This window comes from Nanorana parkeri, unplaced genomic scaffold (assembly GCF_000935625.1).
Source record: "Nanorana parkeri isolate BGI_ZX_2015 unplaced genomic scaffold, ASM93562v1 scaffold165, whole genome shotgun sequence".
Classification (NCBI taxonomy): domain Eukaryota; kingdom Metazoa; phylum Chordata; class Amphibia; order Anura; family Dicroglossidae; genus Nanorana; species Nanorana parkeri.
The window spans coordinates 1,666,188-1,683,461 of NW_017306433.1; the positions used below are offsets into that span (position 1 = coordinate 1,666,188).

At 38.0% G+C, this 17,274-nt stretch overlaps 1 protein-coding gene across 1 annotated transcript in view; it reads right to left on the reverse strand.

Annotated features, from left to right (window-relative positions):
- GBF1 (golgi brefeldin A resistant guanine nucleotide exchange factor 1) overlaps positions 1-17,274 on the reverse strand; it is a 183,760-nt gene that overhangs the window by 75,962 nt on the left and 90,524 nt on the right. The window contains exons 4-8 of the mRNA XM_018554593.1: positions 14,908-15,039; positions 11,678-11,796; positions 11,010-11,118; positions 8,494-8,554; positions 4,903-4,957 (exon numbers count right to left, since the gene is read on the reverse strand). Coding sequence (XP_018410095.1) covers positions 4,903-4,957; positions 8,494-8,554; positions 11,010-11,118; positions 11,678-11,796; positions 14,908-15,039 — 476 coding nt within the window. The remainder of the gene's footprint in view (positions 1-4,902; positions 4,958-8,493; positions 8,555-11,009; positions 11,119-11,677; positions 11,797-14,907; positions 15,040-17,274) is intronic.

Sequence of the window (17,274 nt, forward strand, 5' to 3'; positions counted from 1 at the left end):
ATGCAATTGAAGAGTAGATAAAATTGTAAATCAAAAATTCAATAAAGGGTGTATCTCAAAAAATCAAAAATCATAAATTTAAATCAATGTGAATAATTGTATATAACAGATAATAATCTATTAAATTTGAACAGTGATGTTTAAAAATATATAAAATATTTGTTATTAAACTGTGATAAGTTGTGAATATATGTATCAAGTGTGAGTGATTTTTGTTAATAAATAGTGGATACAACAAACAATGTGTAACTGTTTAAATAAAATAAACTTCTATAGGTGTGTATGTGAATAGTCCAAATCTTTTAAAGTCTTTGAAATTCCATAAATATAAGACACTTCAACAGTGAAAATTCAGTGCAGTAATGTGTCCAACGAAAATCCAAAAAAGAACCGAAGAAAAAATGAAGAAAAAATGCGGAGAAAGTCCCCTCAAGGGAATGCACTCACCAAATCAGAAGATGTTAAACCCGTTTGTTTCATCAAGGTAAGCCTGGAGCTCCGTCTTTAACTCCCACGCTTAATCGGACTTCAAGGAAGGAAAGGTCTCCCGTTTCTCCGAGGTGTTTAAACGAAATATCCTTGCTTTTAGGGGTCCCCCCGGTGGGATGTCCAATCAGGTGATAAAGATAAAGCATACGCTCATAGCGTAATAAAATCCAGGTTTATTTTGATCACACAGCATATACAAGTTAAAAAGAGCACTGAAATATATTTTAAAAAAGCCGGCTGATCACTTTAAGCGTTTCGTCACACAGACGTTTTCAAGGGATGGCAGGTCTATCCACATCATTGTCCAGTCTGTTTAAATAGTTTTTTTTCTCTCATTAATTACAAACATACGTGAGCACCACCAAGGGTAGATTAACCACAGATTGGTGCCGGGTTGGTCTAAAAGATGCACGAATCTCTCAGTTAATGATGTTCATATCCCCTTGAAACCGTAAAGTGATTACGGCACTAATGAAATTATTTTTTAGGGATAAGAGTCTATAGGTTGGTTAATAGTATACAAATAGAAGGAAACAGGAAAACAATACCATAAGGGAATCCAATACGATATGGGAATATGTGATCCAATTTTGTCCCTAAGCATATCTGACAGATGTGCGGTACAATTAAATCCTTAAAATATATCTGGCAAATACGATAAAGGAATCTTCATTAGTTCCATCAGTAAAAGCTATATATACACATCTATAAATATACATAACCAAATACAATAAAATTTCATAAAAATGTCATTATTAGTACTACCTAATAAAAACATATAGTTTTAAAACCATATCAGTAGAATCATAGATAGTTGTGTTAGTAGAGGCGTATAAAAGAACCTTTTTCTTAAAAAGCAGGAGTAGGGAGAGATCTCGATACAGATTGCATAATCAAATAGAATAATGCTAATTGAGCAAAAACGAGAACTCAGGTTTAATGTGTGAGTTCTGTTACAAGGGTTATTATGATCCATGAATATATCTACGTGGAGAAGGAAAGTGTTTATCTATAGATTGGGGCATTAATTTCTATACATATATATTAAATTCTAGTTCGGAACGATATTTTATTAGAGAAATTACTCAATTGAGTATATGCTGCTTGTATATGCTTTTATATGCTGTGTGATCTCTAATAAAATATCGTTCCGAAGACCTGCCATCCCTTGAAAACGTGTGTGACGAAACGCGTCGGGGGAGGGCCTATTCTCACGTCATTTGATCCAGTCTAAAGGAATCACGCTTAAAGTGATCAGCCGGCTTTTTTAAAATATATTTCAGCGCTCTTTTTAACTTGTATATGCTGTGTGATCAAAATAAACCTGGATTTTATTACGCTATGAGCGTATGCTTTATCTTTATCACCTGATTGGACATCCAACCGGGGGGACCCCTAAAAGCAAGGATATTTCGTTTAAACACCTCGGAGAAACGGGAGACCTTTCCTTCCTTGAAGTCCGATTAAGCGTGGGAATTAAAGACGGAGCTCCAGGCTTACCTTGATGAAACAAACGGGTTTAACATCTTCTGATCTGGTGAGTGCATTCCCTTGAGGGGACTTTCTCCGCATTTTTTCTTCATTTTTTCTTCGGTTCTTTTTTGGATTTTCGTTGGACACATTACTGCACTGAATTTTCACTGTTGAAGTGTCTTATATTTATGGAATTTCAAAGACTTTAAAAGATTTGGACTATTCACATACACACCTATAGAAGTTTATTTTATTTAAACAGTTACACATTGTTTGTTGTATCCACTATTTATTAACAAAAATCACTCACACTTGATACATATATTCACAACTTATCACAGTTTAATAACAAATATTTTATATATTTTTAAACATCACTGTTCAAATTTAATAGATTATTATCTGTTATATACAATTATTCACATTGATTTAAATTTATGATTTTTGATTTTTTGAGATACACCCTTTATTGAATTTTTGATTTACAATTTTATCTACTCTTCAATTGCATGCTTCAAACCTCGATCCCAACGTTTGATTTCTCTTATATCCACTTTTGAAGGACGGTTAGCGCTGTACGTTTTAAAAACACATTCTATTAGGGGCCGAGTGCCTTATTTCAGCAGCTTCCCATACCCTTCTAGAAACAACTAAAATTCACAAATTTTTATCAATATTAATTTTTATTAACAATAATATTTTAACAACAATTTATAATTTTAAACATCTTATCATCTGCAACCTCCATTAGCGCAAGTTCTTGCAATTACTATAGTGTTTACCCATGGACTAGCCCAGGGGGCGCTAATTAACAATTCACCTCAGGCAGAAGTCAGGCTAGAACACCCCTGAATACTTTCTTAGGAGTTGGAGACAGCTTCTTTACCTGCATATAAAGGATTCTATGCTAAGAGCGGTCTGTGAGTAAAACCTATATTGCTGCAGACTTTACTTTCTGTCTCACCCAGTTTTACAGCTAGATACTTTAAATATAGCACAAGTCTGTTATTGTGGCGTCTATGATACTAGGGTATCAAAGTGATCGTGTTTATGCAAAATAGTTGATACCCGTCACAAATGGTTGAATGTGAGGGACAGAGCGCTGTGTACTTTAAGAGATGTGTTTTATTTCATGTGAGTTTTCTGATCTCCCCTGTGAACTACAAACCCTGAGCACTTCTGGGATTCAGAGCTATTAAAATAAAATTAGTCTGAGTGTATTTTACTGACTGACTTTAGGCTGGGTTCACACCTGAGCAGTTTTTTTCAGCTCGTTTTTCAGCTCGTTTTTTCATTCAGTGAAACGCGCATTTCACTGGCGGTATGATTTTTTTTTCTTTATTTTCTCTATTTCAAATTTTTTTGTTTTTGTTTCATTTTTAAACTTCCCGCCGGCTCCGTCCCCCTGCGACGCGGCTGCTCGCAAGGGACGGAACCCGGAAGTCGGCAGACACCGAAGGCACAGCGAGGATTGCAGACAAAGAAAGACCTGTACGCTGTATTCCCGAGTGTGGCTCTGGGTTACCGCTTTGTTAACCCCAATCCACACTCGGGAATACCAATGGAAACGGGTGGCAAAACGCCCCAAAGAAGCTCCTGTACTTCTTTGGGCGTAGGGCTTTTTGCAGTGCGTACCTACGCGCTGTAAATACCCAGGTGGGAACCATGCCCATAGGCAATCATTGGTTTTCACATGTTGAGCGTTTCACAGTGTGTAGGAACGCGCTGTAAAACGCCCAGGTGTGAACCAGGCCTTACTGTCTTCACCTCAGTGCAGATGCTGATTTTGGAAGTAAGCAAGCAGTAAACATTGATCTGGACCCAGGCAGTGGAAATAGTTTTCTTCTCCGTCTCTGGTTAGCATATGACTTTCTGAGGGTTAGAGTTCAATATTTATTTTTACCGGAACTCATTCCTTAAAGATTCAGTAAGAAAAACATAGCTTTCCATACCCTAACTTTAAAAAAAAAAAGATAAAGAATGAAATTTGAAAGTTGCACCTGCTGTAAAAGAAACCGACAGCCTAACTGAAGTTCAGAGCATCTCAAAGCTGAAGTTTCCGTGCCAACAGGTCTGCAATGCACAGTATATGGAAAGTGAGAAGAAAACATGTCACCTACATTGCTAATCAATCTATTCATACAATCTGCACTGTTCTTTTCATAATAAAAAGCCATAGATGATGACCTGTATTGTTTATGTCCATCTCCGGTAGAAAATATATCTGAGTGTAAGATATAGCAATGAAATGACCTGCCTTGATGTGCAATTGTACCCCAGAGTAATGATAAATCAACACACCATGAGGTCAGTTACTGTTTTGCAGATGACAAAAATAAGTAGTCAAATCAAAGACAAACACATACTTTTCAGGCATTACTTCACCATTTACTAAAGTAGAGAGGGGGAGAGGATGAGGTATCCATTGCTGGCTAATAACAATGCACATTGAGCCTTGACCCTGCACTGTCAGAGTAGATTAAAAAAAAGGAGTCCAATGTATGCAAATATGGAGAAAAACAAAGTAAAAATGTTAAATATATAAAATAACATTTTTTTTTAATTTTTTTTTAAATTGCAGCATCCGACTGATTTTTGGTGGCTGCAAGAGTGCATATCTGCCATGGCTGAAAGATCAAGAGGGAAGTATGATGCAACTATATCATTTATGAACTTTTACTACATGTATACAGTAGAGAAAAAAAAAGAAGAGGTTGGGAAATAAGAAAATAAGAAAAACGGAAAACATTTTGAAAAATATTGAAAAAAATATGAAACCAAAAAGAAGAATAGGAAAAAAAGAAAGAGAGAGCACAAGAAAAAAAAGCAAATGGTAAAAGAAATTAAAAAAAAAAAACCACACAAACAAACCATAGCGCAACAATGACAAAACAACAGTAATCATGCAAGCTTAGAAATAGGACAAAAAAGTTACAATACCTTTTTCATGTTGGTCCCCACATAACTTTTTGCTTCCTCTTTAAACTGTGGCAATCTGAAATAAAACCCATGAGAGAATACAATGTATATACATGTATAAAATATGATTACATAGAGATTACAGATGGTGTGCATACATGACTGAATGAGCTACAGTTAGTACACAATACTTTTAGTTCTTCCTTTCGGTGCTTCCTTCACTGCTAATTAAAAAACGATCTAAAAGGGGAATGGAGAAATATCAGATTCTAGCAGTGTCAGCCTGGCATTTGGCATGAGTGAGAACACCACTTAAATTATGAGTTGGAGCTTGTGGTCGTGACACCCAGAGATAATTGAGTTTTGAAGGTCAGTGTTTTGCAGTTGCAATCTAGATTTTTCACCTGCCTGATTTGTAATGGCATATAATTAAAGGAAAACATGATTTCCTGAATGTCAGATCTAATTTATTTTAGTTCCCCAGTTCCTATCACAACAAAAGGAACTTTTAGTACTTACTGTAATTTGCACAACATATCTGGAGTACCTTTTGCATGCTGGGCCCGCAAGAGAAAGTGAATGGTAGCAAAGGTGTATCCATTCTGTTGTGTTAAACCAGTATTTCTATTAAAGGTACTAGTGACGACTATGGCACGTCACAGTTCCATAGTAATGTAATTTATTTCCTAATGGAAGGATGCAGTCAACAACATGGCTGCCACCACTGTGTATAGGTGACAAAAACAAGTGTGTCTGTATTATTTACTTCTAACGAATGGGTTGAAAGAAATTTATTACACGAAACTAAGGTGTGCAGTGAACAGCTTTTAGAGCTCTGGACAAAATAAGCCAAAAAGTTGACTCGATTTACTCAACCCTAACTTTTTTTTTGGTTGACTGGTTTGCTTTTGTCACTATGTCACTTACCCTCGCTCTCTGCTCTCTGTATCACTTCTATATCATCTGACTGGCAGCTGTAAAAAACTTCCTGGTAGTGGCATTTTGGTAAATCAGGCTTTCTACATGCAAGTGACAACAAGGAGCATGCAGTGGGTGTTTTTGGGAATGTTTTTTTTCAGAATGAACGATTTTCTACATAAAAGTTGTCAAAAAGGGTTTCCAGACTGCCAACAAAAGTAATGAGGATGGACTGGTCTACTATAGCTGTGAGTAAAAGGAAAACTCAAGTCCCAAGCAGGTAGCCTGTGTTCATTATATACTATTCAAGAACTGGTGGCTGTAGGTCAACAGCTGCCACGAGAAGCTGAATGAAATGCCCTGTAATGGGACAGATTAACATAAATGTAGGAGAACATCTCTTCCAAAAATATGTGTCAAATACTTTCTGTTCTGATGGGTTCCAATGAATGCTTGCAGATGTTTCCAGAAGCACACATAAAAAAAAGATCAGGTTTTGCATTGAGTTTATTGATCCTTTTAAATATAAGCAACTGGTGCATTATTGCTCCACTGCTACTGGAGGTTTGCATTCCCTTTTACCTGTTTGTATACATGTATAACAAGGTAAGCGTGCCTACATGCCACTAACATATGAATGTATTGTTGTCTCTCTCCTCCGTGATACCGGTTTTAGTATTCACAAAGTACTAAAGTTGACGTGTACGGTACAGATGGCCAGCGTGATGCAGCTGGTGACTGTTTAGTTTGCTGGGTCACGCAAGATGCCACTTAAAGCTTTGCTTAACAAATTTCTAATGACCGGTTGACAGCCACGCAAATTTTTCTATGTATATCATATCGACCTCACAGACTATTCTTTTCCTAAAAGAACCAAATGTTTTTCAACAGGCTACCTAGGCAGCATAATAAGGACTGAAAACTATACCACTTAGGTGAGTGCTGTGCACGTTTCCAGAGCACATTTTGGAAACAATATAAACCTGCAAAGGGATCCCAGTACATCATCTTTTGAAATTGCGTACAACTGCAAAAAATGAAATATAAAAAAAAAAAGGAGAGTTCTGTATTTGGAGAGACATTGTCACTTTGCCTTTCCAGGGCAGAGTAGCAGTTCCTCCTTATAGCCCAGGTCCTTAGCATGGTATACTCATTAATCCAAACTACCTCACCAATGCCCCGCTGCTGAAGTCCACCGTGAGTAAGCTCTGGTGTCAGATCTTACATGGGCGAGTGATGTTGCTGCCCTTACCCCATGTGACAGTGTTGGGCCTGGCTATTAGCCATTGCCACCTGCTCATGCTGGAAGTGAGCCCAACAAATCAAGGGTTTTGGATGGACAAGGCGACAAGAGGTTGTGGATTGTGAATGTGCAAAGTGACACTGCCTCTTTAAACCGGATATGATAATGCTGTTTTCCTACTGGAAATGCCATTTGCCTATGTGTTATGCTGACCCACTGGCTTCAATACTGTCACTGATTGGGAACAAGTATGCAGAACAGGAAAGTCCGAAAGCCTTATCAGCATTCTTGTTTCTGGTCACAGTCCTAAAATATTATAGCAATAGTGCCAACATGGCAACCAACAATCTGAAAAGGAAAAGACAGTAAAGTCAGCCTTCATGTGTCTCTCAAGGCAGCTTTTTTATTAAGCAGAATTTCATAAAAATATAATGTAGCTGCATCTCTGTCCTAGCATCTCTACCGGGAGGGAGCCTGGCACTGCAGAAAGGTATTACCCCCATGCTTGCTTTGTGTTTGTTTGGATGAGAGAGCAGCATGGGGTTAAGTTTGGGTGTAGATTTATCAATATCTCAATGAACCTTAAACATAACTTCTATTGCATAAAACAGCTACTGTTCATTTACAAATATGTGAGGAACAGTTTCATTTTCTTTTCTAAAATTACAGTACACAAAGTTTAGAAGAACTGAATCCCTTAATCGTTACCAATTTTAACCTCTTTTGGCCCTGATAACTACTGCAACATATTGTAACAGTGACCCTACAAGGGTCATGCAGCGCCTGCTTTTAACGCCAACCACATTTTGGTCCATCAGCATCTGACACTTATGCAATTTAATTTAGGGAACTGAAACGTTTAATGTTTTGAGTGAGCCTTCTCTTTTTTCCTAAAGGGGTTATATTTCCAGATATATTTCTAGAGTCCATATGGCATAATTGCTCCATATTAAAAACTTCTATTCCAACCCTTTTTAAAATATTCATCTGCGGTGTGTAATCTGTAATGAGGGTGATACAGGGTTTACATGCAGCATGTTAGTCTGGCAATAAAGAAAATCCCACGTACGCCAAGCACTAGGGACATTTAGGCGTTATGGACCATGGTAACATAACTTTAAAACCCTATAGTCATAATTTGCACAGATCAATGAGTAATGAGTGTTATGTGGTTAATTATGGAGGCGTTAAAAATCACAAATCACAAGGTGGACTTTGACATCATTTGAAGTGACTTTTTCTTCTGGAGATCAGCCACCAAACAATGAACTTGTAGTTAACAGCATATCGTCAAGGTCCTACAATCATTTTTATTTAATTTTTTCGTCCACTCTCCAGGAAGACAGATAACTACTGACACATCCTGCCCTGTGGACCCCAAATAAGTATAGAATATGTCAGTCCTCAGGGGGCCGTGTCAGCAAGGCACAAGCAAACACAAGAGGGTTTACCTTGAGAAGAGCAGCTGCACCATGTCGACAAGAGTATGCTCTGCAGATTTTCTCAATAACTCTGCGAAGACAAAAACAAATAACACAGGTGTCATTACGTGGTGTGATATTATCAAGAGGCTTCAGCAAGCAGTCTCCCCTCCATTTCTTGTTTACAAAGGATTACAGCAAATTTATTAAAACCAGGCCCAGTCCTCACCCCCTGGTCTAGCAGTGTTCAATGCAGGGAACACTAGATGGTGCTGTGGAGCTTGCTATGTAGAACAGAGGCTCATACGCAGCATTCTAAATCTCAGCATTGGACAACTCATTGGAATGAAAGAATTAGCCGTATTGTGCTCAAAAACTTAAAAAAGTAAAAGGCTGTCAAACATGTGCAATGATGAGTGGACAGTAGGGACCATAAACCATATAAAATGCACTGCAAAATACTAAGTGCTAAAAGTAACATTTTCCCTTTCATAGAAGCGGGGATGTCAGATTTATGCTAGGAAAATCTGTAGGAAATTGGAAACAGAACAATACCGCATGTTAGTGTGTCATAAATACATCAATTATATAATACTATTGTAAGGGCATGGCATAAAGGTCTCTATCTGATATCATGAAGCTGTGAAAGCTTGCATTAAACGCCAATAAAATAAAGGTAAAATTAATAAAAAAGGGTTACTTTTGTTATTTTGTACATACAAAGAAGTGAATTATATGTACATTTTATGGACAACAAAGTAAGCCTCCTCATGCTATAACTACCAGTAATAACAGTGAACCTTAAAGTAAACATGTTGCCTTAGTATGATCCAGAAAAACAAAAAATAATTAACAACCAGAAGCCTACATCACACACTAAAACCGTTTTGTGCAGGTTAAGAAACGAATTACCTTTACTTCTGCCTCATGAAAGCTACCCAATGCGAAGTGCAGGAGTATGTAGGAGTAATCATTTATGTAGGAGTAATTTTGGGATAGTAGATTAAAGGATGCAGTTGCTAAGCACAACAGCACTCCTCATTCACTGCTAAGCACAAATGCAAAAATCTGCCCTTGCCCTAGTTTTCATAAATCGCTCTGTCCTTGCCTGTGTGCTATAACCCTTTGATGTGCTCTCATAAAGACACCTTTGTATTAGCAAACTATTGTGAACAATCCCCAGGTAAAAGATGTGTTCTAGCCTCATTTAGAATCCTTACAGCGACACTAAACTTAAAAGTTAAATCTTAAAGTTAAATCTTAAGAATGTATTCAAGTACCTTAACTATTAACAAAAATGTATCTTATTTGTGCATCACTCGGCTGTAGATCCCCAAATCTCTGAATTCGTGCCAACACTGTCCTTCCTTCTGGAGGGTGGCTACTTTTGTTCCCCGTGGTCCCTGTGTGTGTGTTGTAAAGTAGCCACCGCTCCAAGCTCACTCCTGTGATGGACTAATAAAGTAGTTTACCTATTTGTATTTAGAGTGTAGTCAATCCCGAGAGTGCGCTTGGAGCGGTGACTACTTTACAACACACACACGGACCATGGGGAACAAAAGTAGCCACCCTCCAGAAGGAAGGACCAATTCAGAGATGATTTGAGGATCTACAGCCGAGTGATACACAAATAAGATACATTTTTGTTAATAGTTAAGGTTGTTGAATGTATTTTTAAGATTTAACTCTTGAGTTTAGTGTCATTTTAAAGTGCATCTAAACCAAAAATATAATATATTGCAGTTTCCCAATCAGATGTGGTGGCTGCATTACTTTCCTTTAACCTGTATTTTCACCTGATGATCCTGTCAGTAACACATGTGCTATCCTGTGTTGACTACACGGACCCTACTTTATCCATAGAGGAGCAACATTGTCAGCCTAGACTGCCGCCCTGAATTTGACTACAAACGCCTCCTTATCTCCATTACTTAGGGAGAAAGGGTTGTGTAGTTCACCGAAGATAGCTGGAATAGCTGAACTTATAAGGATACTGGATTTCTATCAGGACCAAGAGGCATTTTTCTGTTCTTGCAGAAAATGTATTTGGCCTGAAAACCACATCTAAAGGCTGGTTAGCTGCAATATATTACAACTTTGTTTTTGGGTTTAGATATACTTTACTGTAATGCTACAGTCTGTTTATCGGAAAGAGATGAGCAGAAACTTCTGATTTTAGTTTTTTTGTTTAGTATGCTATTTAAAAAACTTACAGAACTCTTTTTAGGTATATGTATAGGGTCAGCATTATAAGAAGGGTCCCAAAGTCAGACTTGCAATGAACTGTACTGGAACACACCTCTTTGGCATCCAAACTGGAGTTCCAGTGCAAGTTTGAGTCCCTCTACTTTTTTCACTAATCAAGCATCTTTCATAGTAGGTGCCGGTAAAGAAGGCAAAGCTGTGAGCCCTAGCTTAGCTGTAGGCCTCATTTCCTGTACATGTATGTAATATGTAGTTTTTAGGGTTCCGTCATTCTTCTATTTCTGCATTATAACGCACAATACAGAAACCATACAAATGTTCAGGCTGAATATCCAACTTACCGCTCAGTCTCATCTCAAAACAAATGCGGAAACAGGATTGCATGATTTCACAAACGGACTCATTGGTGAGATGAGCTCCTACTGGCGTCAGAAGCAATGTGCGTAGGACCTTAAAAAACAAAGTACATAGCAAGTAAACAAACTGTCCTGTTTATTCCATAGAAAATGATTTAAGCTATAGGAACATTCAGAGATGTTATCCGTGTTTTCCAACTCTAACACTGAAATAGAAGCAGTCAGCTTCGAACATACAGTATATAGGGAGAGCGGATTTAGAGCTTAGCCATTATTTTCTGATTAAGCGAGTCAACATGCTCCTCATAGTAAACAGATAGCCTATGCTTACTCCTCTTTCAATTACGCTGATGAAGTTCAGCAACCTTTGCATTGCCGATTCCCCACCCAGCCCTTCATAGGGACTCTGCCTGATACATCTCGACAAATGCCTGAAATCAATTAATTGAAACGTTTAATTATCTTTTATTTGAAAAAGCTTTTACTTCAGGTACATGAGCCCCCTGTTTAAAAATAACATTAGGCGCAAAGCTCTAGCCGAGTCAAAACATGGTCCGTGTCTCTGTGTAACAGGATACAAAGAGCTTAAGCAATTCATCTAATTGCCCCCTGGATAAGGACAGGGGGATGCGGTCCCTTCTCTCTCGAGTTACCTGCAGGATTTTCATCAGCACAACTTCATCACTTGCTGGGTCTGTGCCAACAAAGCGGGCGTGTGTAACTGCATCTGCCATGTTCTCAATTCCTTCAGCAGTACCATCGTGGACCGGATCTGAAGTAGATAAAAAAAAAGATAATGTAATCTTTTAATGTGGGAGAAGAAGTCGCAGGTTTGGAAAAAAAAACATGCAGCAATAAACACCATATATTCCAGTTCTAAAACATTGCTTAACCCTTTCGCTGCCAAGGACGTACGGCGTACGGAGCTACAAAAGTGCTTCCAGCTGGCCAGCTCAGTATGCCGTACGGACCTGGCATTTACAGTTCTACTATAAGCTGATTATAAGCATAAGCTATAAGCAGCTTATAGTAGAACTGTTCAGCAGACTGTCCCCTTTAAATTAATAGCTGTCATTAGCGGCTCACAAGCCGCTGATGACCGCTATTTTCAAAAATACCGGGCGCCCCCCCCCACAGCAGTTGAAAATCAAATCAATAGGAAAAAATTGCAGAAAATTCAAAAATGGCTTGGCCAGCTGATTTGAAAAATGTTCCGGGGGCTTGGCAGCGAAAGGGTTAAAAGGCACAGGTCATTATCAATATAGCGTTGCCTGGAAATCTTAATAAACGTACAAATTCCACTAAAAAAATTTGAAAAATATATTTCATTTACATGACTTGTAGAGAAAATAAAATAGTTGAATTATTCAAGAATACTGCAGAAAATGTTGACTTGTTGGCAACTGCAGTCAGTGTTTGATGCTTCATATGTACAGCGCAGAAACAATTAACAACAGATTTCTCAATTACCATTAAAAAAAAATAATTTATGAAAAGAGGACCATTCCTAATTTTGAATCCATTACTTTGTCAAACAAAAGGGACAGATGCTGACAATATCTTTGCTGCATTTCAGATTGATGGCACGTGAATTTCTTCAGTGTAAAAAGTCTAAGTTTAGAAAGTGTTTATACAGAGAGCAGATTAAACGCTGGACAATGTGGAAATGTAAACTCTAAACTCAAAGGCTGGGTTCACATTTTTGTTAATGCACAAAGTTAACTTGGGTTACATTGTGCATTAACGGGTGTTGTGTTAGGTCAGCCCATTCAATGGAATGGGCTCCCTAATACACTTTATTGCATTAAGAAAATAGGCGTGTACTTTTTAAAGGCAGTGCACCACAAAGCACAGTAATGTTACTGAGCGTTGTGTTGCGCTAAAACGCACAGTGCGTTGGAGTGCCGCCAATAATGAATTTCGCCTGCAGAACAAAAGGTGTACACCTAACATTTATTTTTTTTAAGCATGTTTGGCATCATACCGCACCGTGCACAGTTTTCTAAAGTAAATTATTTGTTCTGAATCTGTTGCAAAGTTTCTTGCCTCAAGATCCTGTCAGTAACCGCACTTCCTGCTGCAGGCTGACAATGCTAGGCCATTGCAGCAGAGCTGACAGCCAGCCATGTGCACCACTTTAGTTGGCCATTGGATTGTCCATCAGGTCTCTAATTAGTATGGCAGGATGAACATGCCGAGTGTGGCTCGGGGTTACCGCTTTAGGCACTACAAATTAACCCCGAGCCACACTCGGGAATACCGCCAGGAAGGTTAAAGTTTTAGGGAATGTTTGGGATAAAGATTAGTATATAATGAATACTGATACAGAAGAACCCAGAGCATGGTCTTGTGCGATTAAAATATACGTTTATTAAACATATATACATGGCGCTATATTAGCAAAGGGGAAAGTGCTATATTTACAGTGCAAGGATATATTTATACCATTTGAGCCATTTATGTAAAGAAGTTGATTAACATATGACCTATCCCTCATTAATACCTTCCAAACTCACTTATGTTACCCTCTAGATATCAAATTTCCAGAAGACGGTCTTACTATTTAGCCAATGAGTTGGCTGGGTATGGGGCAACACAACATTAACCATGCCTAATATAAACAGTTGGCACCTTTCACACATTTCTGGTTAATAGCTCTCCACCTAAGTGGAAGAGCTAAGGGAACACAACCATGACCACCAGGCCTTTACCCTGACTAACACCATGTTTACAATTCTCCAACAATAGCTGGTTGTGAAAACAAAAATTTCTTGTCCATTTTATTCTCTTAAAACATCACCAAAAGTACCCCATTAAAAACAATATACCAGTTTTGTATGTGCAATGTACAGTGACCATGCACTGCTGTTTTTATCAATCTATCCAGCAATAAAGGAGGCTGCCCTAGTTTCTTAGTACCAGTCATCCTTTGCAAGGGCTAGAGTGACTGAAGAGACATTCACACAGTTTCCCCCACTTGTCAGTACTCGTCAGTGTCTACAGCACACAAAGCATTTATCAAGGCACATTTTTAGCAACTGAAAGCTCTCTATGGAGAGTAAATCCAGCAGATGGCAATATACCTAAATACATACAGTAGTTCCACAGTTTAGTACATATTAATGCTCTCCCGAATGCACCACAAATGCATCTAAATTTATTTTGGAGAGGTCAGCATTCAGGAACCTTCTGAACCAATATAGCCTAGTAAATCACAACCATATCAAGTAACCAATAATCAATCACTATGGAGTAAGCACAACATTAAAGAACTGCAGGTAAACTGGTCCCATCTGAATGGCTCATAATTAAAAATGAGGGACACTTGATAAGCATCAAATTAATGACAACATTAAGCTCGTATCTGCTGCAAATCTATCTGCCTCTCAGTTAGCAAAGTATACTGTATACCACAGATTATTTCTCTATTTGTGACCCCTGCATGTACAGTCCTAGGAAGCCAACTGAGATAGTTTTGCTCAGCACTCTAGATGAGACAGATTTTCATGCAAAACACATGCACATTAAAAAGCGTTCATGGGCAGGTTATATATTTATATATATATTCACAGCACTATGTATGCCAATGTATTTTTGTGTCTTTTTTACTTGTACTTCATTAGACAGAAGTGAGCTAATTAAGAAAATAAGATTTACCAAACTATGCAGGGAGCAAAGCGAACATTTATAAAAGTTGTCTGTACTAGATAAATGCAACTCCAGCCTTTAAGGTAAATTCATCCATGTGCACATAGGCTAACCCCCTTTGAGTAAGCCAGCGTGAATAAAAATAAGATGGTCTTCCTTTATACCCCAATTCCTAGCATACACTTCCACCTAGAGAGATGCATGCTGCCCCTCACTGGCACATAAGGATGCTTACCTATTAGTGCATAAGAAAGAAATTTGTTCACAGATGTCAGAGCAAGCCCAGTAATGGGGCCAGTTGTATCCTCAGAACGAATAACCTCCAGGAAAGGACGAAGAAATACATTGGGTTCTATTTCCGATATATCTGAAAAAAAGAAGAAAAAAAAAAGAACACTCATTATTATGCTAGCCCAAACATAGGCAGAAAAGCGAAAAAGATGAAAACAAAGACCCAGGCTTATATATACTATGAATACACTGAAGTTAACATTCCAGGAGACCGTATAATTACTGAATAACACTTCACAATAAATACAGAAAATCACACACTTCTAGAATCACACACTTCTAGATCTATCTAGCCATATAACCGATTCCCTGTGACAAAACTAATAGATCCAAATATTCGGTTCTTAAAATAAAATCTGTTAGGGCAGTAGAATGAGCAGAACCATTGCTGAGGTTATCATAGGTTCAGGGGTCCACTGAAGTCTGAAATTTGCTAGCCTGTCAACTGCCATTTGAAAAGCAGCAATGTGACTTTAGGTTACCTCTTAAACCAGACACTATAGCTTAAAGTAGACCGTTACCCCATTTCACTAAAAATCATATATCAGCATGCACCTCTGCATGCCGATATAGAATCATCTTACATTCATTAAACAAAAACATTTTTAATATACTTACAAATAGACTTTATCCAATTCCTGGTCCACTTTGACAAAAATTATGCAATATGCCCAAGCATTGCAACCTGGGAAGATTACATCAGCAGAGCATTACTGGGAAATCTCATTTGTAATCTCACAAGATCTCAGGGAAAGGCATTTTCCTCCCCTGAGATGATGTGCATGGTAACATGTCCTAGTCATATGTGCCAGAGTTCCAGGAAGTATAGGGAGAATGATTAACCTGCCCTTAGCAAAAATTGTCACGGTCATAAGAAAGAAAAGAGAAACAAGGTATGTAAAGAATACAAAGCTTATAATTCTCTAGACGTATGTGATTGTAGATTGTCATTACTAAACATTTCTAAAGGTGCCTTTGTAGTTATATTAAAGATATTGGTAAAGTTCCTCTTTAAGTGCAAGACCTACAGTAAATAGGTATATTTTCTTATTCCATAAGTCCAATTATGGTGCTTTTCAATGTTAAAAACTTTAGTCAAAACCTCTCATGATATTCATGATATGGAATTTTCACCCACTTCATCAGGATGGGAGGTGAGGGGAAATCTCTCCAACAGGATACAAATGGCACTAAAGGGTTGATAAAGGTTCTACTCTTACCTCCTCATTTCAGCATAAATCATATATATATAGACAAGGTCACTGTACAATTGGGGTCCCCATCAGGACATTGTGTAGGATGTTGACTTAGGAGGCAATAACGACATACTAGGTCTAAAATACACTGCTATTCCTGGATAAATAGCCTTTCAGTGACTGTTTCTACTATGTAATAGATGTGCCTGTTCCAAAGAAAAGTAAGGATAGAGAAACAATTTAGGAAATATATTTTTGTCTTGACCATGAATATATTGCATGAACCTGCCAAAGTAAAACAGTCAGGGAAATTTAAAAAAAGTGTTGTTGACACACATAAGGAAAGTGTCTCAGGGTTACAGGAATAGTGTAATTTGTGCCAAATTCATGTACAAGGCTGCATGGCATTCATGAATTCGACGCAAACCTATGAAACTGGTGCTTGCTTGCGAGACAAACCTTGAGACAGATATATGCACACTGATAAGGTACAAAGATGTGTTGCATCTCTGTCCAAAGTGTTGCATATGTGTCCGAGACAGATTTCAGTTGGATACTCTGCTTTAAGGAATGTTGCACTTGAGTTATGTCTCGTATACTGCGACAGACATATACAATATGAAAGTGTGACAGACTAGCTACACCAAAAAACACTTGGTCTTGCTTTGCATCAGTGTTCTTATTACCAAAACGTTGGAGTTTATTTATTGAACATGTCACAACAGCAGCTACAGAAAACCTTATAGCACAAATAAAAACTACTTGAATTTGGCACAGGAGTCTGGAGACAATTTGGCGCAGAGGTCTGGAGACAATGCAGCATGTTTTAGAATTTAGCGCAGGCATCTCATATGCTGCAACAATGTAAACTTAATTAGGGTGCACCGATACTTTTCAGATACCAGTGCCGATACTTTTGTGAGAACTACTAGGGCTGCAGCGGTTGAAGCTGGGACCTGGCTCTGGCGCTCCACCACTGTCCTGAAATCATTAGCCTGTATTGTTTTAGAAAAACTGTCACATGACAATAAACAAAAATGTATCAGTAAGTACTTGGGTAAGTACCAGTACTTGTACTTGCAAAAATGGTATTGGTGTATCCCTATATATATATA